The sequence below is a fragment of the Ciconia boyciana genome, chromosome 2 (assembly GCF_034638445.1).
Source record: "Ciconia boyciana chromosome 2, ASM3463844v1, whole genome shotgun sequence".
Taxonomy (NCBI): Eukaryota; Metazoa; Chordata; class Aves; order Ciconiiformes; family Ciconiidae; genus Ciconia; species Ciconia boyciana.
The window spans coordinates 55142532-55168965 of record NC_132935.1 but is presented as its reverse complement, the minus strand read 5'-3'; the positions used below and the strand labels follow the sequence as shown (position 1 = coordinate 55168965).

General features: G+C 37.5%; 1 protein-coding gene across 5 annotated transcripts; it reads left to right on the top strand.

Annotated features, from left to right (window-relative positions):
* The first annotated feature begins 1526 nt into the window (after nt 1-1526).
* Nucleotides 1527-24679, top strand: AKAIN1 (A-kinase anchor inhibitor 1). 5 transcript variants are annotated; one of them, XM_072851303.1, is made up of 4 exons: nt 1527-1622; nt 3627-3785; nt 4381-4443; nt 23632-24679. In XM_072851303.1, exons 3-4 carry the CDS (start codon nt 4386-4388, stop codon nt 23820-23822), a joined length of 249 nt encoding a protein of 82 aa, XP_072707404.1. In that variant the 5' UTR covers nt 1527-1622; nt 3627-3785; nt 4381-4385; the 3' UTR covers nt 23823-24679. The 5 variants fall into 5 exon arrangements, 4 of the variants coding, with proteins under 4 accessions (XP_072707404.1, XP_072707403.1, XP_072707406.1 ...); XM_072851302.1 differs by lacking the exon at nt 1527-1622 and adding an exon at nt 1708-1759; XR_012040604.1 differs by lacking the exons at nt 1527-1622; nt 23632-24679 and adding an exon at nt 5091-5323 and having other exon boundaries at nt 3369-3785.
* Nucleotides 24680-26434: the final 1755 nt, after the last annotated feature.

Here is a 26434-nt window from a genome sequence, read left to right as displayed (position 1 = left end):
TCACCTATTTCTCTGCGTAGTGTTTACTATGCATAGAACTATGTTAGAGCTAATATTCTGATTACTAGTTAATATGCCAGATAGTATGTGCTATTTTGTTAACAAACTAATGGCTGTTGGCTTTGATCCAAATATGATCTATTCTGTGTTCTTAGAACACAGGAACAGGCTTAGCACTCTTTTTAACTCAAACCTATTTGTCTGTCCTAGGTGATAACAAAAAGAAAGAAGTAATGCACCAAGGCGGTAGGCTTCATGTCCGAGGCGCAGCTAAAACATGAGATGTTTCCCTCTGTGCAAGTTAAGGGAAAAACTAAACAAAGTCAAGGCATCAGATCCAGGGTGATTTAAGACATCCACAGTTGTGGTTGCTGCAATTTATTGTTGTTCTTTTGCCTGTAGTAGCATTTGTGCAATGTCTCAGTGAGCCACTTCATGGAGAGCCAAAGCGCCTGAAAACTAATAACCGTTTTGAGGCTTTTTTTCCTTAACCTTCTTAGCAGCCCCACATGATTGCCTCAGTGTTAGGGTCAGTGGAAGAGCAGCCCCAATTTAGATTGACTTTGACTATTATGGAACTGCCTGCTAAGACAGCAGCTTTCTGTTTCGCCTGCCATAGTAAAACTGCAAATTGTTGCTAAACGAGGTAATCCCGTTCTCTCCTTTCTTCTCTTGCTGTTACCTTTTGCACCTGTTTCCTCTGTCTTGTTTGCCTCAGCTTTAATGGCTTTTGTGGCTTTAGGGTAAGCCAGTCGAGTGAGTTTCTATAACAAAGCAATTCAGTGCTTCAGTGAGTTAGTTTTAGGTTGACCTACCTTGTCGAACCAATTCATTAGATTTGATCCAAGGTAAGTGGCAGGAGCACATAGCTAGAGTTAGGAGAACGAATGGGGCAGGACTTGCCCAACTTTGGCATCGCGTTAAATACAAGGTGATGAAACACAGCACTTGTTGCAAAGTGTTTGTGAGAAGCAGCCAGGCAACAGAAAGTACCACACATAACTCCTTTGCAACAACCGCTGGTGGTAGACTTGCAGGATTTTGAAGAGGGAGATGTGTGTGCTTCATTTCTGCTTTTTCAGGAGAACACAAATTGGGGGTTGAAGTTGTGGGGGGTTTTGTTTTCTTTTTTATTATTTAAATTAGTCTGACCCTGTTTGCCTCTCATCCAACAATCCTACGAAGCCTTGAATTGTGACAAATTGCTCAGGTTAAGGAGAAAAGAATAGTTATAAAAGGCAATAGGTATTTAATTCACTGAAGGACAAAACTGTAACCCCAAAAGGATGAAAAATTATATTTTTGCAACATAGGTTAATGTTTACAAGTATTAGAAGTAGACAATATTCACTTCATACTTATTTAGGTCTATTTTAGATCACTTACTGTGTAACAATCATCAAACAATCTTTATTTATTGCAAATAATATAAATCCAAAGTATAGGGATAGATTCTGTATTTCATTAGGTGATGTCAGCTAAACTGATTTCATGTTAAGAATTTTCTTTCCTACCTTTCTAGTTTAGGCTTCTGTCGTAAACTTGAAGTTTTTAGAATTACTGATTTTGTTTTCTTTCCAGGTATAAATATGAATCCCTTTGAAGGCCTGAATACAAAAATTGTAGGTGCTTTTACATTTCCATTTGATACTTCAGATTAAGGAGTTTTCAGTGTAGTTCTTTGTTTGTGTAGCTGAGGCTGTGGAAGGCATTCTTTGTCAAGAGTTGCCATCTTTCAGTGGAAAGTTATTCGCTGGAAGTGAGTTCTGTTCTCTGATACTTCTCAGTTTTCTGTGCCTTACTTTTAACAAGACTTTTTTCCTCATCTGAAGTAACAACATTTGAGTATTTTCTTTTTACAAGATAATCTTATTTTATATTACAGCCATTATTGATTTTGTTATTTTACCCAGTAATATTTTACTAATTCATCCAGATTTTCCAGTAAGATTTATAACAATCATAGCCGCTATATTCTTGCTCTTAAAGTGTAAAATAAAGCTTAAACCAGGATTTTGAGATATAAAGTTTTTAATGCTGGTGTAAGGTTTCAGTCTTTAACTTTCCAGCACTGTACGTGAAACCTTATACTCCTGACAAGCAGTAAGGTCTCATTGAATGCTTCTGTTGGAGAGACTTGATTTAAAAAAAAATATATATTCTAACTTTGTTTCTGGAATTCTTGACCTTAAATCAAATAAGGGAAAAGAGTTCAATCTGTCTACTTGGCAAGTAGGAAGGAGCAGCTATATCCTTGCTTTTGTATTTCGGATGAGTTAGAGGTCTGAAGATGACTGGGCTTGTTTACTGGACTAACAGTTATGTACAGCTATACACATAGTAACAATTAAAACCTATAAAACCTACAGTTTTTAAAGTATGTGACAGGCAAGTTTACTTATGCTAGAGTTTTGCAGTCTGCAAAAAAACTGAAATACATCAGAAATTCTTACTTGAAAATGTCATGGCCACCATCATATATAGAGGTATGTTAGACAGAAATGTTTTAATTAAAGTTAACAATTACCCATTTTCAGAGAGTTAGTAAATGTTTTCAATATGACACATAGGTTTAATTTTCCACTTCAGTAATTAATTTTTCTTTTGTCCAGTTGTATGACTTTCTCGTAGATCTCCCATCATTCCAAGGATGGATTAAATGCAGTCAGAGGGGAGCCCTGATTTGATGGATGTGATAAATTCTGCTAGAGTAGGGATGTCCTATTATAGATACTTTTCAATTGGACGTGGATTACACTCTGTGAATCTTGCTAACCTAATTTAAAGTTCTGATACTTTACTGTTTTAGATCCTTTCTTTTGTAACAAAGTTGATGTTTTCAAACATAATTTAAAATTCATACATTTATCTTATTTGGCCAAATTGTTTAGTTTTTAGCCATGCATGATGAAATCCCTGTCCTTTTGACTCTATAAGACAAGTTAGGAAACTACATTGTGTATTTACTCTTTGCGTTTTATATTGGTGTAATTCAGTATACTTTCCCATTCTCAGTTCTTGAACAATCTAAGCTGTTTAGTAGCATGTTAAAATGATGATTTTGATACATTTTACATATCTCTGTTCTCTTCTTTGAGTGTTAAATTAAGCATGTAGTTTAAAATTTAGGTTGTTTACATTTATCAAAATGTTATATCTGAATTTATTGAGGACTTTAATGAAATAGTATTTTCTTGCAAGTTTGGAAATTCCTTCATTTATTTTAAAGCTGACTTTTCTTCTCCTTAGCTCACTGGCTAGCAGTTTTGCTATGGGTCATAAATGCTTCTTTGCTTCTCTCCTTTTAAGTTCTTTGAAGACTTGAGCATATGCCTAATTTTATGACTTGTGTCAAGTTACACCAATAAGCTGTGGTTCAATCAGGGTCTTAAAACACTTTTTATAGAAAAGAGGAAGACACATGCAAAAATATTCATTTTTAGTCTAACAAATGTGTTGTCATGCTAGTAGAACAGAAAAGGTTTGAAGATGAGAATTTTGCTTGTGGCAGACTCCCAACTTATCCTATGAGTCTTTAGCATGGTGCAGAATGGTATGGCCTTGTCCATGTCATGAGTCAGTGGTTGTATGTGAGGTCCTTTAAAGTCTCTTCCTATGTTTCACAGTGTCTCTGCTAGATCCAGAGTCATTAGCCAAGGACTTGACTGGACTGAATTCCTTGCTGTATAAAAGAATTCCTGTGTGATCTAAAGGCTCTGAATTTTGGACTGTGACTCATTCATCTGTCTCAGTGAAGGGACTGGCTGTCTACAGACATGTGGCAGGTGGGAGCAGCAATTACTTTAGCTCCACTGATTTTTGCACAGTTGTATATGTAGTAATGTTTTAGGTGAATCAGTCTTGTATTTAGACCTCCTAAATTTATCTAGGTCTTTGTTTCTTATTGGTTGGTTTTTGCTTTGCATTCAGCTTCTCTGTAATTTTGACTCCCCTCTATAACATAAAGATACCAATTTACTTCTTATGGGACTGTTGGAAGATAATCATTAACCGGTGCGAGGCATTCAAATATTGTGAGGGCGGTGATGTAATCAGCTAGAGAGGTTCCCTGGATGGACGTGGGGCTTTTGGGATCTCTTTACACGCTGTAGGAAGTCCGGGGGTGGGCTCATCTTTGTGATATTTAAAAAAACAAACAAACAAACAAAACTGTACAGCTGTTTCTCCTAGCCTCTATCTAAAATTTATCCATGTTTGTAAACCTCAGCCCTGGACTACTATGCAGTTTATCAGATTAATTAAGAAAAATGGATAGACTCATGTATTGAAACTGTAATGGCCACATTTATCTTTAGTCTAATGGTATTCACTTTTTCCTGTCTCTGGAAACATTGCATGTTCTTGCTGCTGGCTTTCAAGGTCTTATGTCTTTGGCTGCTGAAAATCTGTGCATTGCTGTTCTTCTGGAGTACTCATGGAAAGGTAACTGGCTTTACTTCCTTTTTCAGGAGGATGGTACTTCTACCAGTTTGGATTTTTCTCTTTTCCCTTCTGTGTTTATTCCCTACATCTGTCTGTTAGAGGTATATTAATCACTAAGGCATTAATTGTTCTAGTCTAAATCTAGGACACTGAATATTATGATCCCTGCTATACAAATTGCCATTTGACACTTCAAATATTCATCTAAATAATTTTAGATATTTCTTGTTGACATTCAGTCACAATTATTTCCTCTAAACAGTTTCCTTGCAGTTTCAGACGTAATGTATCGCACCTTAGCTAGTAAAGATTTTTATTGTTAAGCTTAACCATAAGATAGTCAGTGACTGTAATTGCTTTTTCGAGACTGTTATGACAGTACCCAGTTTAGCAAAAGACATCAAGTAGTTCAAGCAGTTTACTGAGCATAGTAATCTTCCCTCGCAAAGAGCTAGGATTGATTATTAATGTTGACATGTGTGAGGAAATAGAAAAAATGGCTCAGAGCTAGTTTATTATCAAAGTTGGGGAGAAAGCTTTTTATAAAACATAAAATTAGCATTTGATAGAGACATAATGAAATCTTCCTGGTTATCTCTTCTAATCTTTATATTATTTTTTTATAAATTTTTTTCATTTACATTTAGGTGATTACTTCCAAATGATTATTCCAGAAGCACTCAGATGCCTACCTGTAAAATGTTAGCTCTACGTTCTTATTAGCAAAACATTGAAAAATCTAACTTCTTCAGGTAAAAATGGCTTCTTCCTTAAAACATGTTTACTAAGCTTCTGAATCTATGTGACCAAATAATTGTTTTCAGCTCCATTAGAATAAAGGGTTTCCTTCAGATGTAAAACCACAGAATTACAAATAGCAACGGGTGATTTAAAGTGACATCAGTCAACTTGATTTTTGTAACTGTCTAAAAATGTTAAAGTTCTTAACAAAGTACCCTCTAAGTAAGTCAAGACTTCTTCAAAAAAATCTTTGAAGATATCTACTCAAGAATTGTTAAGTCTCCTGATGTTATACAGAAACTAGTAATTCCTCACTCAAACAGTAAGAACTTAAATGATACACAAGGCAGGGACTGTATAATTACTGATAAAAATATATACAGATGTTTTTGTAAGTGCTTTCATATTTTCTGTTTCATACAAGTTGATGGTACATCTTCAAATGAACAAGGCCATATATTGTATTTTAATGATATATCCTCATTTTTACCACTGTGCTTCATTCTCTAGGGCTTTTTTTGAATAGCTGGGCATAACTGATGTTGTTTTCCACTGATCTGAAGTCGAATGAGAATAATTATTAGTGCACTGTTTGTTTTGGTTGCTGTACTGCATTAACTGCACATTTTTTTGAGGTGACAATTCACTAGAGAACTCTGTCCTGTGCAATTATTTCAGTGATTTTTGTGCATTTGAACTTGTGACCAAATCTGAAATTCAAAAATCCATTAAATGAAAAAAAGAAGCCCAAGATGCTTTTTGATAACATTTTTTACCTCTGTCAGAAAACATTAATTGCTGGTAGCTTTTAATTTGAGCAAGAAAACTAAAGACTAAAATAAAATGTGCCTGTTTTGGGTAATTTATGAGTTTAAATACAGATAGCAGTTAAAGAAGTATGTAGGTCATTGACCTGTTAATGACCTGTATTCTTTCAGCAAAATGGTGTAGGTTCTGTTACCAAGTTGAAGATGCCCACCTAGAATTTTACAGGTGACTTACAGACTTTCAAATCACTGAATCATATTTACCGTTTTGAAAATCTTTTAACAAGCTGCTCCACCATCTCGAAACCCTCTCTTTTAGAAACATACATCTAATTTCTTTTGAGGATGTATGTAATAGAAATATACCCAATAGATTTTTTTTTTCACAGAAAAGTGGATTAACTTTTTTTTTTCATGATGGCTGAGTCTCCATTGTACACGTGAATCAAGTATGTAGGGGCCACATAACATATGCATCATAAAAAATACCAGTGCGAGTTTTCCTACAGTCTTTCCAAAATATGTATGTCCTGATTTTCTAAAGATTATAGGGTATCCTTGATCTATCTCTTAAGAATGCTGAATATTGCTGACTGTAATCTTTTCTGTATTTCATGTGGGATACTTGTAGTAGTAATTATTCTAATTCAGTTGTAGGTATCCTGTTAGTTCTCAGATGTAAGGTGGATGAGAACGACGATAAACGAAGAAAGGCTTCATTAAAGATTTTTGAAGTTAGGGGGAACACCCTTAGAGGGAATTCTTAGAGGGAACACCATTTCTGAGCAGTCAGAGGTGTAATGTTTAGGTTGGTTAATTCAGTTGCCATCTGAGAGAATTGAAATTGAATCTCTGAAATATAAGACAGGAGACAAACAAATGGCAATAAAGAAGCTGGAATTGCTAAGGGGGAGATCTTGTGATAAAAGGAATATCCAGAAATCAGATAGTAGAAAGGGTATGTGATGCTGAACCTGGAGGCATTCCCAAAAAGAAATTATCTTTTATAGTGTTCCAAAAAAAGAAAAAACTGTCACCAGATGATTAGTTTGACTTTGACAGTGATGCCATTCTTGAGTTCCTACTGAAGCATATCGGCAGAATTATTTAAGCAGGTCAGTGTTTTTCTGTATCTGTACTTTAAGAATAAGGCCTTATTTGGAGACTTAAAATATTCCAGATTTAATTGGAGAATTCCGTGTGTATAAAATGCTTGACTATGAAAAGAATGAAATAGACTTGTAGGAATATCTGTAGGTTATGAATGTGCGATTGGAAAATGTATTGCATATTGCAAAAATCTACATGCAAACATTCATGCTAAAAACTGTTTTTTTAACTACTTTCTCTAATTTGCATTTATTAATCAATATTTTTCAAAATACCTCTTGCAGGTGTAAGCTTAAACGGGACAGTTAGTTTCTCTAAATTGTGTCCCATCTGGCTGTTGTGCTTCTCACTTTTGTTGGAGAAGTTCAGAGCCCCCAGGAACTCCAACCGTGGGTTTTAGAAATAAAAGCAAATTAAATGTGAAATATGAAAGTTGGTGGAAAATTTTAAGGTTTGTCTTCTCTCTATGCTTACCCTCCTCTTCTTTAAATAAATTAATGAATAAGTAATAAAATACCTTTTGGCCCTGATGTCACTTTTTCTATGCTGAAACATTCCTGTTCCCTCTTAAATCAAAGCCCTTCTGCTCAGTAGAGCTGGGTTAACAGGCCTGTGAAATCAGAGCATAAATTCCTCAGCATTTGAACCTTTGAAAACTAAAATCCTGTCACAAAGTCCGGTGTCGCTAGAACCTATTAGCAGGGCTGTTAGCTTGTGGTGAAAGCAGCGCACCCCGAAATGTCAGGCAGCGGGGCTGTCGCCGAGAGGTAATTGGGAGCAATTAGCTGGTCTCCCTGCTGGGCAGATCGCTATTACCTTTCTCCTCTGTGCCCTTCCCCCTGCTGCCGCTGCAGGGCAACGAGTTGTGGCAGTGATGATTCCCTGAGAGCGTGTGCGGGTGTGTGTGTCCGTGCGGGCGGTGGAGGCGCGGGGCCGCGCTGCGCCCCGGCCCCCTCCCCGCCCCGCCGCATTGTGGAGGGAGGGACCGCGGCCCGCAGCCGCCTCCGCCGCCGTGCGGGCGGGGAGCTGTCCGAGGTGCTGAGCCGTGCGGGCGGGGAGCTGTCCGAGGTGCTGAGCCGTGCGGGCGGGGAGCTGTCCGAGGTGCTGAGCCGCGCCGCGCCCGGGCGGCACCATGGTGTTCGCTCCAGGTAAGGGCAGCCGCTTCCCGTGCCCAGCCGGGGGAGCCCGGCGGGAAGGCCCCGACCGTGCCGGAGAGCTGCTGCGGGGGAGGGGGGCAACGGCTCAACCAGAGCTGCCACCGGGCAGAGACAGGCGGTTTCAAAGAAGGTGGCTTAGCTTAGGATGCGTTTAGCTGTGGAGCTGGAGGTTATGAGGGTCACCCCTGTGGTTCCCATCAGGGACAGGAGCCTCCTATACAAGTGTGCAGGGTACTGTGTTTTTCAGATTGCACAAAAGGGTCAGGAAGGGGGACGTGGCCCTGCAGTGACTGGAGAGCGAGTCCCCCCTCGGCACCCACACTGGTGGCTGCCAATGAGACTATCTCTGAAACTCATGGAGATATTTTACAAATTTCCGTCCTGTCCCGTCCTGTGTTGTGTGTCCCTTCCCCAAGTATTTGAATAGAAGAGAACAGAAAGTTTGTTCAGTCCAGTTTTTACTGGAACAAAATAAAAGACTTCAGCAGGAGCCTATCTCTAATGCAAGACCTCACTCTGTAAGGGTGCAGAATCTCTGCTGTGTAGTATATGTGTGCTACAGAAGAAGGGAAACTACAGAGAATCTGCATTGGACTTGGTACATTCTGCTTGGAAATAGGCAGTTTGTTGTTCAGAAAGGGATGAGAGGCCCAGTAGTTCCAGGATATAAATGTAAGTCATGCATAATATCTCCTATAGCGAAATGACTTGAAATTAACTTCTTTAAAGACATATAATTGTCAGTAAAAACAGGGCATCAATAGAAAAAGGAAAGTAAAGGCTGCAACTTGACAATGAGTAACTATTAATACCTTTGTTTTGCAAAGCTAACAGAAGTTTTGTCTTCCTTTGAAATTCTATATCCAGTCTGTGAAGGGATAAGAACCCAAAAGCTTTATACCTTCATTAAAAAAAAAGATCTTGGGGTTGACTTTGATAACTCAGCAAAGTCTAATTTTTTGAGAAATTAATATCCTTTTTCAACAATCAGAAGTTCATTTTTGTCTCTTTAACTGCCCAGTTGCTGTCTAATTTGATACTTTCCCGTACATTGTGTTTTGACATTGGGACGAAGTTATTTATCTTAATAGAACCAGCCACTGTTTTTTTGTAGTACACCTTTCGGTATTAGTGGCTCTTTTCTGAACTCTTTTTATCTACAGCCTGTCACCATTAACTGTACTCTTTTTTGAAATGCACCATGGGAGTGTAATACTGCAGGAAGAAATTACCTCTAAAATAATGAAAACATGCTTATTTCCCCAAAGGCTGACAATGAACAAACCCTAAATCTTATTAATAACTGCATGAATTGTTCTTTTCACAACTCTAATCCATAAAGAAAAAAAAATCTGCCTAAATCTGTCTTGTATAGTCATTCTTCTTCAGTCTGCTTTTACTCAAAGAAAAGCCTATGGTTTCCTTGTGAATGTTGCCATAATATACATAGGGTAAGTAAGTAGGAATTTGTAAAAGAGATGATAAAGCAATCAGAGGGGCTTTACAATCTCTTTTATTCAGATGGAGCAAGCCTGAGCAGATTGCTTTTTTTTAATTGCTTTTCTTCACTGTAAATCAGCCCTGCCCTGGCATTATATCTTCTCCAGCTATTAAAAATGAAAAAAAAAAAAATCAGGGTTTTGTACATCTTTAGCATATTCATAGTACTTAAGGCCATATGATATAGAAATACTATAAGTTTAGTAAGAAATTGAGTTTCATTTCTTGAGTCAACTTTCTGATTTTATCTCAGTGTGATGACTGACCTTATTTTCTGTTTCATTTATTTGTTGGGGGGCGGAGGGGAGGAAGAAAAAGATTTGTCTAACTATAAATGGTTACGATAAGAATGATGAACATCCTTCCAGGATGGAGGTGGAAAAAAGAAAAGAAAACAACAACAACCAAAAGGAAACTCTCGTCCATAAAAACTAATGGAACTTGTTTATCTGAAGACAAAGATTTTGCATATGAATAAGATGATGCTGTCTTCCTTAAGGTAGTGGATACGTTATTGCAGAGCACTGAATTAACATGCTATGTTTATAAACTGTTAAGTGGAAGCAGCTTACCAAGTTTAAATATACTTTTTAAAAGATGAAACCAACTGACTATTGACCAAATAGATACTTTCCTGTTACACTTCAGCTCTTTTCCCTAAATCTTACACCTACCATGTAAAAAAAACCAACCCCCCCCCCACCAAAACCCCACAAAACAAGCCTGGATATTACTGCACTAGACAGATCAAAATTGTTACAAAAAGGCCAGTATTTCGTGTTCAAAACTGGACTTTCTGGCTCATTCTAGACAGTATATTGCTATTTACAAGTATGCAAAAAGCTACTATTCATATGTGATCTTTCTTCATACCCAGTTTTAATTAACTTTGAGTCTCTTCCAGAAAAAGGAACTGAGAAAAAGTACATTTTTCTTTACTAGATTTAATTTGACTGGGTCTTCATTGCACTTGTTGTGTTGGTTGACTAATGATAGGTTGGTGTATAGGAAATGCAATCCAGACTCTATGAGATGTCTGAGAGTTCGTTTTACCTGGAGAATCCCCACATGATATGCTGCCCTTACAATGGGGGATGATCTATGTAATGGAAATGCAGACAAGCTACACATTGCAAAGTTTAGTTTCTTTTCTTTTCCTGAATTGAACTGCTTTAGGCAGCCTGAGAAGTAGACAAAAAAGTGTTACTGGTCCTCAGATGTAAGGACGGAGGTATGCATGGGACTGCAGTGGAGAAGCATGAAATTTCAAGGGTTTGGATTAGGTCAAAAAGCAAAGAGAAGTCATCATTGTTGAATTGACAGATTTGGCATTGTTGAATTGGCAGATTGGAGACAACAGAAGATAGTGTATTCCAGAATTTAAAAAAATATCACTGCCAAATTAGGTTATAAAAGATTGATAATGATAAATAATTCCACAGATTAAATATCTGTCCTTGTAAGGTAAGGAATGAAGAGTTATTAAATAATTTATTTTTTCTAAAGCATCAGCAAAAACTATAGAACACAGCAAGCTTTCTTCTGTTACCATATCATTAGTTTACAAAGGAGTGATCACTTCCAATATCAGGATTTATCAGATTTAACAATAATTTTAAATGTTGCTAATCAATATCATACTACTTCTTTGCAAATTGCTTTCAGTTATTTTTCCCAAAATTGACCTTAGGCATGCTTATTTTCAGCCGTAAAACTTTTTCCAGTGGAAAGATAAAATAAAATTTAAAATAATACTGTTAACTTGTGATTTGCCTGAACAAGTGGGATACAAAGGTGTTTTTCATGCTCCAAGGATTTGTTTCTGTTGCTATTTTGTATGGGTCATCCAAACACTTTTGTCTTAGGCCTTTGCCCTTATGTGTATGTACTGGTATAGTGGAAAGATGGCCTGCATTTTTAAAACTAGCTTGGGAATAAAGTTAGAAACCTGTTAAGAATATCTGAGCTACCTAATGGGTTTTCTAAGCAACTCTCGCTAGAGTATTATTTCAGTGATTATTTTGGTATATTTTGAGAATTTTCCTCTATAATGTAAGACCATAAAAAAAATTGCCAAATTGTAGAGTCTCATCATTGCAGGCCATCATTGTTTTACCCAGTCAGTACTGTACAAAGCTGTATTTGGTTGAATAGGAATTTGTATTTTTGGCTAAATAGCTTATTTTAGAAAGGAATCAGTTTTGATCTGAATACATCAAGAAAGATTGCAACATTTACATTGGCAGCTTGTTTCGGTGTCTGAACACTCCCATCCTTTAAGCTTGTATCTGCTTTGAATTGTGTAATTTCATCTTTCAGGTGAATCTTGTTATTTTTCAGTGTAATTTGAAGAATTCCTTCTTACCTGACATTTTCTCCATAACTGGGAACTCACAGGCTTTACTCATGACCCTGCAATCCCAAAAAAAGGAGGAGGAGGTAGAACTCATTTTTGTATCAATATTTTTACGTAAAAAAAGATGTGTGAACACAAAGTTTAAAGATAGACATTAGAGAAGTCAGAATATTCACTGCTCAGCACCTTTTTCTTATAACAGCAACGCCAATAGCTTTTCAACCAGCTTTTCAGCAGCACAGCTGTTCTTAACATTTTTAAGCTAGGAGCAGTATAGCAGGCTTGCATAATGACACTGAAGATCAGAAGCGCATCCTGTACCAAACATTTTAGGAATCTCATTAAACTGCAATTGAAGACATAGCAGCTGCACACTGAAACAGATGTGCTTACTTGTCTGAATAGTCCTGATCTTTTCTAGTGGAAAAGCTGGGAAAGCAACAACCTGTTGTGCTGCAGGATGTGAAGACATGAAATTTCTTGATAGCCTTTTTCTTTTTTTGGTTATAGAGTTACAGGTACTGTGGAGAACACTGTCCACAATGCACAGATCAAGACACTATGGAGGGACCTGTTAACGAATGGAAAAATTGCTACCAATAACTTTACTTGTTTGAAGGTAACCTGTTGTGGGATATCTCCAGTGTTTGTGTGGAGTGTGGTACTCTGACACTCTCAGTTATGAAGTGTCTTTCACCCATGAGAACAATTGTAGTAAGGCAGGACACAGTCCTTGTCCCCTTTAACTGCTGTGCTACATTCTGCTAATGCTCTCAGTTCTGCACTGCCAAAAAAACCCCCAAATATAGCATGTAAGAGTGTATACATGTAGGATTCTTTCTCGTTAGCTTAGTGTTGACAAAGTCCATGTGAGGGACATAATTCAGATGCTACAGGCAAGATTACTTTGCAGACCTCATGCAGTCTGGTATAATGGTTTTCTTGTCCAGAATTTGTGATGGCTGGTAGTGAGTATGGAGGCCAGTTGTCCCCCAAAAGTATCTGAATGCATTTGCAGCTAAGAGCTCTCAACAATGCTTCAAAGTGTTTGCCGCCTGGTAGGAAGAAATCGTATAGGAGGAAATTTCTTGTTCTTTTTTGCTGAGGAAAAAATGTTTCTTGTTCTGACCTCTCCTCAATGACACATTGTTCTTTCCCCTGCTGTGAAACTCCACTAGCAAATCTCATTAGTGAAGTGAAAGAAAGTTAGTTTATAGATATTCAGAAATGTGATGAAATTAGCAAGCTTAAAAAGTAGTCAACAGTCCTAGGTACAATATTTCTTTAAAGTATGAATCAACATAGTGTTAAAAACTGGCACAGAATTTACTTTTTCAAATTATTTTTAACAGAACTGAAGGCTTAAACAAGTGAGGCTGGCACCTTTCACTTCCATATCACTGGGTTGAATCCTATTCAGGTTAGCAGTGAAAAGAATTCTGTTTTCACAGTGGCTGTGTAGTGTCCTATATTGGAGTTGTTCATAGTTGGGGGATGGTGGTAATAAGTGATACAGTCATTATTAACATCCTTACTGGCACTGTGTGTGGGCTCCATGTATTGAGCAGGAAAGTCAAACAGTGAACGTACAAAAGGAATGAGTTACACTGACCTCTAAAGTTTGTCCCTCCAAATCATTATTCTTCTAGATTAATTGCTCTGTTGTACTTGTTATAGACATAAATAATATGATTCCAACCTTGTAAGCTTTATCATGATAATGGAAATTAAATGCACTTACTGTAAAATACAGTGAAAGGTAGATTTATTCCTATACCTTCAATCTTGTCTGTTAAGGATATTATTAAGGACACAATCCATTGTATTAAGTTTACAAATACTAAGTTAAGCAAAAATTCTTTGCAAGCAATGTATTAATAATTTCTTTATAGGCTTTCTGAAATTATCTGAGTACTGGTTACCCATTTGTAGTGTGTTCTTTCCATAATAATTTGGAAGCTCCTACAGAACAAGATTTATTATTTTTTAAGGGATTGCAATTGGAGCAGAATCTTTACTGATGTTAGCAGAAATGAAAAGCTGACCTGAACAGCCATAAAATGCTTCAGGTTGCTTTAGAATGCCTTGCCAGGGAAGTCAAGGCAGGTGAGCTCTATGCTGCTGTTGTCTGACCCTGCAAATGCCTGTAGTCATGTTATCAGAAGATGCTGTCTTCCTTCTTCAAGGAAGTCTGAAGTTTTCTGCCTGAAGAAGTATATTGAGCCATATTCTACTCAGATATTTCTCTAATGGTAAGGCAAGTGTAATCTCCTGTGGATTACTTACATTTGCTTCACTTTGTAGTATGCGTATTTGATATAATGACACTGTATTTTCTTACTTTAATCAGTGAATCCACTCGCCATTTGTCAGCGTGGTGGGGGTGCATATCCATTACTACTTCTGTTAAATACTGGCAGATTGACATTACGTTTTGTCTTGAAGTAAGTTTTCTTAATAGAGCAGAAAATATTTATCTGGGAAGTTAGAGAATTAACTCCAAGAGGGGAAAACAGCATATCATGGCATCCTGTTGCAAACGGATTCCATCAAGATTACAGCTATGAAAAAACCCTGGTTTTTACTCTTTCAAGGTACACTTTATATAATCTTTGATTCACTTTCTCTTGTGAGTTTGTGCATATACATACATACATATAAAATCTCAGCCTCAATTACTAATAGCTTTATGTACAGCTTTCAAACTCCACTCTCATTCTAAAATAAGCAGGAAAGTTTTTCTGTACTGTTTTGTGCATGTGCAAATTTAGATTTTTGTGTGGGTTTTGGTTTTGTTTTTTTTTTTTGAGATAAGGGAGGGCTCTGCTTCAGCTGAGGTTTAACTAGACAATTTCTGAAATTAGACTCTCGAATAGTCTGGTATAAATTGAAACACATCTAAAATGTAGCAGGATGTTTTCACTGATGTGCTGGCTTTTGACAGGTTACATAACCTCTTCCCTATTTTCTTCACTTTAAAAAAAAAAAATCAGATGTTGCAAATTTTAATTAAACTCTACATAGTTCTTCAAGACCAAAAACCACAAAGCATTGCAGAAATATAAACACAACAGTGAGCAAAATAAACCTTTCATAGTGGAATATGCCTCCATTGAAAACTTTCCTTTCACTTATGCTATACAGTGGTGGATACCAAAAGTCTTCTAACACCTAGCAAAGCTAGGTATTTCAGTGGGGATTTGTGCAAGTCCACCAATGAGCTTTTAGGTACAGATTCAGAAGGCCTAAATGTTATCTAGCTTTCTGTGCTTTATTTTTTCTTTTTGGCTAGGAATCTCTGAGCACCTGAACAGTAGAAAATAGAAGGCAGAGGGAGTTAGGTGACATATGAGTCACCTGTATCTGTGCCGTTGGACCTCTCCCTCCATGGGAGAAGCACAGCATTTGATGCAGAGAGATTTCTTATTTCAGTATTTGAAGTGTGTTCCCTAAAAGAAATAAGAAAATTGTACAGATGATGAGAATTTAAATTTTTCATTAACTTTGGAGCAGCTGGTCCCAGGTGCTCTTTAGGAAGTATCTTATTTTTAATACACTGAACTCTAGCCTAGGAGTTAGAAACCCTCATAAGTTAATGTTAGTTTATGGTATTAGGTCCAGAAATTTTCCTTCTGGGACCAAAATCTGAGTATCACACTTATGGTTTTGGGTGTGGCAGAATTTTCAGTGACTACTACTTTGAACTACATCCAGTCTTCAAAGCTGAAAAGACATAGTCCTTAAGGAGTGAATTTATTGCTATATGTGAAAATATCTAGAAAATATACAGATTGAAGTGTATAAACTGTTTTTAGTTAATCTTAGTAAAGTATGGCAAGAAATCTTACTAAAACATGTTCAGAAAATGCTTAAGAACAGATAATGTGTCTGTAGATTCCAACAACCTCTTAATCTAAAAAACTTCGGAAGCTTCATTTTGGCTGGCATATTTCAAATAGTATGAAATAATTCACTGGATTCTTCAAAAAGATAACTTTTATATAGCAAACAAACCAAGGAGACTTCCAGATATTCTTTTCTCTTAAGAAAGAGCAAAACTCAGTGGAAAAAAAAAATTACGAAAATTCAGTTCAGATTTAGCTAATGTCTGGATAAAAAAGATACAATGAACTCTGGAGATATTATTATGTCCTTTGAGATAGTTTATCTGCATTTCTGCTCTTCTCCTTTGCCCTTCCATTCCTTCTGATTTGTGTTCAGAGCAGGGTTGTTCCAGCTTCATTCTTATAATTTCTTTTGAAGAGCAAAGTAGTCTGTGCTGGCCCCCTTCCTGATACAGTTCCTCTTCCATGCTGGTTGCACAGCTGGAGTTCAGGAGTGAGGTTTGGGCAGAAAATATAACTGAACTGAGCCATGACTTTTCTAGTGAAGGTGAGTGTTAAAATCCCCTGCACACTGCAGGTTAGGGAATTGGAAAAACACGATGATCCTACATGAAAGTACTTTTGGCATTTCTGATACGTTCAGTGTCCTCCCTTCTTCCTCAAGGGATCAGGGTAACGGAGTATTGCCCTCAGATACTTGAAAGCTATCAGTCAGGACCTCCCAAGGCTCCATTTTAGAGCATGAGAAACAGTACTGGACAGAATTAACTCCAATACAGTTAAGAATACATTCCTTATTTAGTTTTTTTAAGATTAAATTTACAACTTCATTGTAGGACCTATTCCTGAGGTCTCTGAACTGGCGTCATTACTGACATAGAGACAAATTGAGTCTCTAATCCTGTTAATAGCTTAATGACACTCATGCATGAAGTTGGCTTTGTGCACGTGTTGGAAAGCCTTCAGCCCTGGCTGACTACTGTGTTCATTCATTCTCTATGTCATTAACATGACTCATCAACATTTCCTGATTATGGATGCTGTGCAGCCTCATATTTTATATGTCTTCTTCAAATTAGGCTTCTAGTGCTGAAATCCTAGCACCAACCTATAAAACAAATTGAAGAAGGAGATTTTTTAACGATTTCAGTTCACAGGTTACAAAATATTCGCCAGAAGAGGCTCACCTGGAACTTCCATGCTGTGGCCAGCAAGATGGAGAGATATGTTACTGCCTAATGCCAATGGGAGGTTAAAGAACTGAACTTTGTTTCTTGTAGTAGAAGAATATCAATATTGATGCAAAAAACGTTACTGTTAATTACTACAACATATAGTCGTACATTATGTCACTACAAACTTGTCAGGTTCTTTAATTTTTTGAAAGATCTACAGTTTATAAACACAATTTAGGTAATATCCTGCAACTTTTTTCCATAAATACAGCTCCCATGCATCCATACTGGACCTTCCGATGAGGTCTTATCGTCACAGTCTTGCTTACTTATACTTCTATTCCATTTAAAAATTTCATTAGTACTGTCAGTTGGATTATAAAAATTACAGTAGTAATGTTCAATAGAATTGAAACAGATTTACCAGAGAGCAGTATTTTAATTTTATTATTATTAATTTTTATTAATAATGGAAAAAAATAATTCTAATGTTGCAATGCTGCAGAAAATAGTATAGTGGTTAACTATTGCAGTCCAAAGCAATATATTGATAAAACAAATAGTACATTTTCTGGTTAAAGGATATACCTGCATAATCTCATGTAAAAATGAAGAAAGAATATTTGCTTCATGGCTCTTTCAGGTTCAGAAATTTTGCATAAATTAAAATTGTAGCTAATGGGAATACCTTTTGGGTAATTGTGCGTCCTAAATTGCTCAGAAGTTTGCTTAGAGGAATGTGATTTTTATTGTTAGTTTTAGATATGGCTATGCTCACAGCTGTTTAAACAAACAAAAAATTCTTTTTTCCAGAAGAACAGCTTTAGTGGTATTCATTTGCTGGAATTAAACTGCATTTGTTACTCCTGGGAAGCTGAACATAAACTTTTGACCTCTGATGCATGGCCCTTGAGACTCATGGAACCTGTCATATAAGCTAAGCTGTTCTCTTCAAATGCAATGTTTGTATTGTGCCTCAAGACAGAATGAGACCTAACCTGCAGGAAGACATGATGAGCTGCATAAATGTCACATGCTTTGAGGAAAGGTGAAGTAAAATTAAAGGCATTATTTTTCTCCTGGGAAAAGCAGTAACCCCATATAGGTGAAGAAGCAAAAGGGATAACTGAGGGACATTAGAAGTTTCCTGAGATTGGATGTACATTCATGGTCATGCATTCTCATGCATGACTAATGTCTTCTCAAAAAGTGTGGGATAAATTATTTCTAGTCCATGTTCTCCAAGAGTCCAGTGTTCCTTCCTACCACAGTTCATTCACCATTTAGCCCCCGCTCTCTTTCCATGTGAGAAATGTTGCTCCTGTTTCATTCTAAATCACTGATTCTGCACCCACTGAAAGGTGTCTCATTCCCCCACAGTTCATTGCCCGCATTAGTGGATCTGGGATGGACTTGCATCTTTGCAAGAGCAAGGTCATGCCCGTGGTAGTTCAGCTTCGTGATAGTATTCCCAACAATCTTATAAAAAGATATGGTAGAGAACTTAACTGCTGATTCAAACAAATGACCTGTTGTTGAGTGTTACCTAGTAAGAGTGTTTATAAGGCATATTAAGTTTAACTTGTAGCAAGCTGAAAGGGAAAAGGCACAGGGGATATCAACAGAAAGTGCAGGACACTACTTTGCAGGCTGGAAAGGAAGTGACTCGGGATGCTTTGAAGAAAGTGAAGTGTGTAAATGAGAAAAGGTCCATGTGCAGCCAGAGTGAAGATCTTCAAGATTTAATCTGTGCTGAATGCTCTTTCTCTGTGGCTGTCATTTTCCATGTGTACTTTTGTAGGCATATTCCACAGTCCAGAAACATCAGGGAGTCTAATGTAAAGTCTCCCACACAAGATGTTCTTGGACTTAAACTAATATTAGTTCTAGTAATTGAAATGAGTACTTGGAATCTACTTCAAATGCTTTTATTCTTTTTCCAAACTGCTAGCATATTTTCCTTCATGGGGAACATCTTGAGGCGAGCCAAGGGAATTTTGAGGTAATGATATATGGCACTACTTTTAGATGGCAGTGGAATATGTGACTGATTCCTTCAGTCAGTCCAAGCTTTTGAGGTTCTTTGAATCTCTCAAACTATACTTTAGATTGCAAATTACTTTTCATCTGCTATGTTAGTTGGCATAAAACTTACCAAGTGAAAGATAAGGTAATAAAAACATGCTAAAGAGACTTTGTCATGTCTTAATGATAAAATTGCTACCTTGCATTTAACATCACTTAACCTGGCTTTTTCAGTTCTCTATTTACAGAATTAGAGTGCTGGGTTCCTGTGTAAGTCAGGTGAGCATTTAAAGATAGAGAATAAGTAGAAAAGATTTCCTGACATCAAGAGAAAAAAAGTAGTCATTAGTCAACGATAACTAGTAGGCAGAATGCTGTTTCTGCTATCCTGCAAGTTTTTCCCAGCAATTACTTCAAGTGACCTTTTGTCATGGAATTTTAATTAAAGTAGTTATTCTTTAAATCTTAAAAAAATAATAGATAAAAATTAGTTGTATCTTATCACGCTAGTAACTCTTATTTTGATTAGCTAAACACCAAATACTTAGACAACAGGAGTGATGTCTCTCTTTTACCTAATTGAAAATATGCAGTTCTTAAAATGCCTGATTTAATTCTATAGGCACTCAAATTTCTGCCTCTGTTTATGTCCACAGCAGTCTGTATTTCAGGAATGTGGAGCAGTTTGATAGGTACGTTCCAGCTCAGCCCCTTTGGGATCCTTGCATGAGTCATCTCTGCTTTCCTTAGTCAATCCCTCTCTTCTTGCTCAGAGTAGGTCCAGCATGTCATAAATAAATGAGCTTCTCAGAAAACAGCTTTGTGCTAACTGCTTTCCTTGAAATGAATAATTGGAAGAAGAGGCCGTAGTGGGGATTCTCTTCCAGAGACTGCTGTTTACTCCTTCAGGAGGTGGAAAAGTTGGGTTTTATGGCAGCCTCACCAGCTAGAATCACAGGAACGTAGAAGGCTTAAGGTTGGAAGGGACCTCTGGAGGTCATCTTGTCCAACTCCTGCTAAAGCAGGGTAACCTAGAACCATTTGCCCAGGATCATGTCCAGATGGGCCAGCTGTGATGGACACCACACACCCAGGGGAGCTGGGCATTCGTGTCTGACTCCCCAACGTGTCTGGATCCTGGTTGGCAGTCCAGCTCCTACACATAATGGTCCCAATGCAGGGTCAGACCTCTACACAGTGTCAGATATCCCCCTCAAAAAGGGCTATTATTTTCAATGTTGCTTTCTAATTTAGGTGGGCAGCATAAGCTGCCAATGGTCTCACTAGTCACATCACCCCAGGCCAACGTCTTTGACTTTCTCCGTGTCCAAAGCCAATTAGGTGTCGTTACCTGGGTTACTATTGCCCTGTGTTACACAGATGTAAAATTAAGTTTGTTTGAGCTGCCTTATTTCCTTTTTGTGCCTACCTAAACCATCAGAGGCAGGGCAGAAGTAGTCCAGAGGTTTTGGGTTCTCTGTTCTTGGTTTGTTTTCCCAGCAAATAAAAGAATCATCTAATGAGTTAGAGCTGGGCAGACGTAATCTAGGTCTCACTTATCTGAGTGGTGCTTTCAGGCAGGCTTTGCTTCATGATAAGCAACTGAAAAACTTGGGTAGAAATTCACTGGAAAACTGTCCTGTTTCAACAGGGTGTTGCTGTGAATGACCTTCCTAATGTAAAAATATTTAAAGTTCAGATTTTGTAGATTAAGTGGCAAGAACCAAGTAAATAGTGAAGCATCCCTAAGGAAAGAAAACTGAGTAATTTTCAACGGCAATGTGCTTAAAGACAGTATGTTTTTAACAATAAATTCTGGGGGTTTTATGGCTGTAGGGGTTGGCAAATTTTTCACATTTCATATAACCTCATAGTTCATTCCAACATACTCATTTGTATTTACAATTCCATGTTTATCCATGCTTTTGTTAATATATTATCTTCTGAACATCAGCTGAGTTGGCTGATCTTTTTCAACCCAGCAAGAAGACTAATTCATTGTGTAATACAAAGTGAGTTCATATTTGAGTAATAAAGAAATATCTGTACTTTACTGTTAAGTGACATTGAATTTTATCCAAAAAACACAGTTTCAAGTGCTAAGGAGTGGAACAAACTGAATCAGGGAAGCTGAGTGTGCCAAGAATTCAAGTGATTCAATTCAGTCAGCTTTTCCAGCTTAAAACATGTTTTCTAAGATTTCATGTTTTTAACCTCTTAATTGTAGACAAACTTTGTCATCTCAGTACAGTTGCAGGTTGTGGGTTTTTTTAATTATTCAATTTCAATAGAATTAAATCACATTTGTATTTTACTTTTAGCCAGAACATGTACAATATGAATATGATAGAAATAAGTATATTTTTTGAAGTCCTTTCAAAGAAATGTGGGAGGTAATTCATTATGTCCTTCTCATAGAGTAAGCTTTAATTATTTTGCTGGTTTTGGACTCACAGATCATGGAATCACAGAACCACAGAATGGTTTGGGTTGGAAGGGACCTTTAAAGATCATCTAGTCCAACCTTCCTGCCATGGGCAGGGACATCTTTTCCTAGATCAGGTTGCTCAAAGCCCTGTCCAACCTGACCTTGAACACCTTCAATGATGGGACATCCACAACTTCTCTGGACAACCTGTCCCAGAGTCTCATCACCCTTGTAATAAAAAATTTCTTCCTTATGTCCAATCTAAATCTACCCTCTTCCAGTTTAAAACCATTGCCTCTTGTCCTGTTACTACAGGCCTTGGTAAAAAGTCTCTCTCCATCTTTCTTACAAGCCCCCTTTAAGTATTGAAAGGCCACAATAAGGTCTCCCTGGAGCTTTCTCTTCTCCAGGCTGAACAACCCCAACTCTCTCAGGCTTTCTTCATAGGAGAGCTGTCCCAGCCCTCTGATCATCTTCCTGGCCCTCCTCTGGACCTGCTCTAACAGGTCCATGTCTGTCTTGTGCTGGGGGCCCCAGAGCTGGACGCGGTACTCCAGGTGGGGTCTCATGAGAGCAGAGTAGAGGGGGGGAATCACCTCCCTTGACCTGCTGGCCACAATTCTCTTCATGCAGCCCAGGATGCGGTTGGCTTTCTGGGCTGCAAGCGCATGTTGCCGGCTCATGTCCAATTTTTCATCTACCAGTATCCCCAAGTCCTCCACAAAGCTGATCTCAATATATTCGCCACCCATGTGAATACTGGGGATTGCCTTAACCCAGGTGCAGGACCTTGTCCCTTCCCTCAAGCATATCACATCTTAGTAGTGTCTTCCTTAAGGTAAACAAGTAATTCCACTTTTTGTCTCTGTCTTAAATTTCCTTGCAAAAAATTCTTAAAGAACATTGGGAATTTATCACAATTCCAGATGTGGACCTCTCATAAAAGCGGCTGACCTTTAATTCACTCTGTTTTATTTCTCTCAGGACATAATTCTTAATATATGGTGTTAAAACAGACAGTAAAATACAAATCCTGTTTAATGAAATACTTGACCACAACAGTCAATTAAGAAAGAACTGAGATGAGTATCTTAAAAACTTTTAAAATCAAATCTAGTGATGTAAATAAGCACCTAGCCTAAGCATTTCAATTAGCAACCGAGTCTACATTTTCCTATATGCCAATAGGTGTACATCACCTTAATTCAGAAATTTTTTTTTATATCAAGATCAACTTTGAACATTACACAGCATTCTTTATTGTCCAAATCATAATTAGTGTTAGGAGTCAAAATATATCCAAGGAGAAACCTCTTAACATAAACTACTCTTCTTCATCACCAAATGTCAGTAGTCACACTACATTACTTTGTTCTTCAGATTTTAGCACTTTGGCAAAACAAGGAAGTGTCACATAAGAAATACGCATTTGTCAGGTTGCTATAGACAATGTTGTGGCGTTTTTTTTCTGTTTTACCAATAGGAATCTGAGCATTTTTTAATGCTTTTGCAAATATTTTTTCAAATGTAGCTAAGGATTAATAAACTGACACTTACCAAAATTCTGTACCTTGAAGTCAATTGGAATTTGATGGATGAGGGCTTTTAATCTGAAGTAAAAGTAAATAGAAATGTTAATGAAACAGCTTTTTCTCTGCATGGTAGTGAGGGAGAACATGTCAGGCTTGCAAAATGAAGTCCAATTCCCCATCCAGAATCACAGCTCAAGTCAAAAAGGATGTGATTCACAGCTGGATGAGAAAACCCTCCTTCCCTGTCTTGCTGCAAAATGCAGCTGTGCTTGTTTCAGCTGTGAAGCCACAGCTGTCCCCAGAGCTGGGAGGTGGGTAACTGAGCTGTGTGACTCAAAGTCTCCCCCTTCATTCAGTCCTGTAGTGCTGAGCACACAGAGTCACTTTCCACCCTACTTCATCATCTTCTGTATTAGCAGGTTTCCTATGTAATAAACTGTTTTGAAGCACTCTGTGGGTTTTTTTTTTCCCCTCCTCTTTTTCTAACCTTCAGGTGTTCACAGAGTAGCCACAAATGCTTAGTTCCCTTTCTTTGTCGTTTGGTTCTGGCAGGTGAGAAGCCAGGGACAGAGCAAGATGAAGTTAAGCTGCAGAACGCCAGCAAGCAGATTGTGCAGACTGCTATCCTCCGAGCAGTGCAGCAAGTCTCCCAGGAGAGCCAGCAAAAGGAGAAGCGAACAAACAACAGTACAAGCCTCCAGCTAGAAAGAGGAAAACTAACCAAGAAGCACGAAAAGAAGTAAAGGAGTGGATTGTTTTTTTCAGTCCTCCAGTCTGCAGTGTTTTCAGCCTTCTCTTTAGTATCAGCTGTATTGCTAGTGCAATGTTACTGTTGTAAAGCAAACCAAAGTATAATCACACCTAGATATAGGGCAAAGCTGCAATAGTCCTCAGCTGAGAAATATTAAGTGCATTAGATGACTAACTCCATATTTATGCAGTGCCTCTTAACAGAAACAATAACCATAGCTATAAAAGTAGTTTCAAGCACAAGATCTTATGGTATGGACTTATTCTCAAAAGCTTGTTGTCAGTGCACTTTCATGTAAGTTCTGCGTGCAACGTTTACGTCAGTTCAGCTGGACGGACTCTTCTCTGAGTTACTGGGTTCACTGAAGCTGTCTTCACTGAAGAAATAGTTTACTGTTGAGTGTAGCAGAGTGCTTTCAGGCTGCCTTGAAGCATGAGTTTGTACTTTACTTTGATTAAACATGGACTATGTGAAATGGCAGTATAAAGTGGATTTGGTAAGTTCTGTGAACCAATTTCTCTTTTCATCTTGGAAAAAAAAGAAGCAATCCAGTAAGACTGCAGTGACTGTGATCTATGACTGTGATCATGGACCTATGATCTATGTCTTTTTTTAAAAAAGTTAAAAGAAGTACTGAAGTTTTACTCTACTTATTTGAAATACTTCTGTGTTTCTTCATAAAAATCACTTGTGCCTCGACCATTCCTTTTAATTTTCTTGATACTGAAAGAAGAGGAACTGATGTGCTGATATGGAGTTCGCCAGCTTTTCCTTCAGTTTTGCAAGTTTGCTGGGGAGTGTTTTACAGAAAGTGAAGACTGGAGTAGCTTAAAAAAAAAAGTGTTTGAATTTATTAGTAATCTTGAAGGATGGAAATATACTGTGTTTGAATTCTGTCATGGTAGATATTTCTCACCTGCTGGGCATAAAGTGACTTTAGATATTTGCAATTGTTACATAGATTCACCTTGAATAGCACTGCTTTAAGCCAGTAATACAGAACTTATCCTTCAACTGCTCTATATAGCTGAAGAAATCCATGATGTTTCTGAAAATACAAATTAAATAAATGTAGCTTTCACTTTTATGCTCCCTTACTGTAATGATGATTGCACTATTATACATCTGAAATGAATAACAGCATATTTAATTCTAGAAATGGCTTGTAGCTCTGCTTCAACTGAATTCTTGTAGTAATACACCTAGAAATACAGAGAGCAGATGCACAGGATCTGCAAAGAAGGAGACAAACTTTCCTAATTGCTTTTCTACTCAGTTAAATGATTCTCAAAGAGACTTTTTGGTTTAAGTAATTGGCTATTACTTACTGTGTCCTACTGCTTGTGTTCAACAGTTTCAGGATTCTTCCTCATGGCCGGGGGCTTAGTCATGAATAGCCACATACTGTAATATTAAGCCTTTGAAATCTGCTTGGTTCCATTTTTTTTTTAATTTAACAGAACTGACTCATACATGATAATGATTTAGCTCAATCTTCTTTCACTTAAAAATGCAAAGAAGAATTCAACATGATTAAAGTTGTTCTAAATCCTCTAATAATGAAAACTGGCTTGGATTGCAAGTACACAGTTGTCTCACTTCTACAGACACTGGGTGAATTTTTCCAGCCAAGCAAACTTTGAAAGTTGGGAGTAGTTGGATCTTGAGGCATGTGCATGTTTGTCGTAACAGTCATTTTTTTACCATTAGCTTTTTCATCAGTTGACCTTTGGTTGGGAGGTAGCTCTTTTCTAAGCCATCTTTGCATCTTTGCTTTCTGAGAGCCTAAGAAAACTGATCATGTGTAATGGTTCAATTCTGCAGCTGATGGGCAGGCAAGTCTAGTGGATGAGGGAGAGCAAGACTGTTGGAGAGACTCTGTGGTGCAAAATGATGTTTGCCATGGACTCACCTACAGTGCTGTAGGAAGGAGAGCTATAGGACAGCAAAATCCCAATTTCTTTGGGATTATTCTACTTTTTTTAATGCTTTTTGTCCCCAGAAATTTGCAATATGTCTTTTTTTTTAATGTTCCTGCTAATTATTTTAATAATCTTCATGTAGTTTGGAAACTTGTTTGCATGTCCAATTTTTTTTTTTTTAATCATCATGTTAGAAAAAGAGGAATTTTTTAAAAAAGTTAATCCAGGCTTTTGCCACTGCTTCATATGAGACTATTCCACTCCTCCTTCCATTATGCTCTTTTACAATATCCCTTTACTGTCCTAGCCCTTTTAGACACACTATTACTCAACCATTAAAACACGTCCATCATTTTCAGTGCTGTCAGAAGTCTAATATCTTGGAAAGATAAAATGGTAGGAATCCTAACAGAGTCTTGAGGAAGTCTTCTATGGTCTCCTATTGAGGAAAAACAAATAATGTAGCTTAAATAGTGTAGTTTTCACTGAGAGCCAAATAACGCGTCTCCTATCTATAGTATATATCCCTAAATTAAGGCATGCATTTAGTATCTCCTCTTGACAAAGGGTGTTCTGCACACCACTTGCATCCAGGATGTGTAGTTGAGATCTGTACCGCATGTGAGAGAACTGCACAAAAGAAAACTTTACCCTTGGCTTGTTATATGCTTAGTACATGGTG

Coding starts and splice junctions, on each gene's coding strand:
- AKAIN1 (XM_072851303.1), top strand. CDS start 4,386: ATGTCTTTGGCTGCTGAAAATCTGTGCATTGCTGTTCTTCTGGAGTAC. Junction 4,444..23,631: donor TCTGGAGTACTCATGGAAAG/GTAACTGGCTTT, acceptor TGGTTCTGGCAG/GTGAGAAGCCAGGGACAGAG.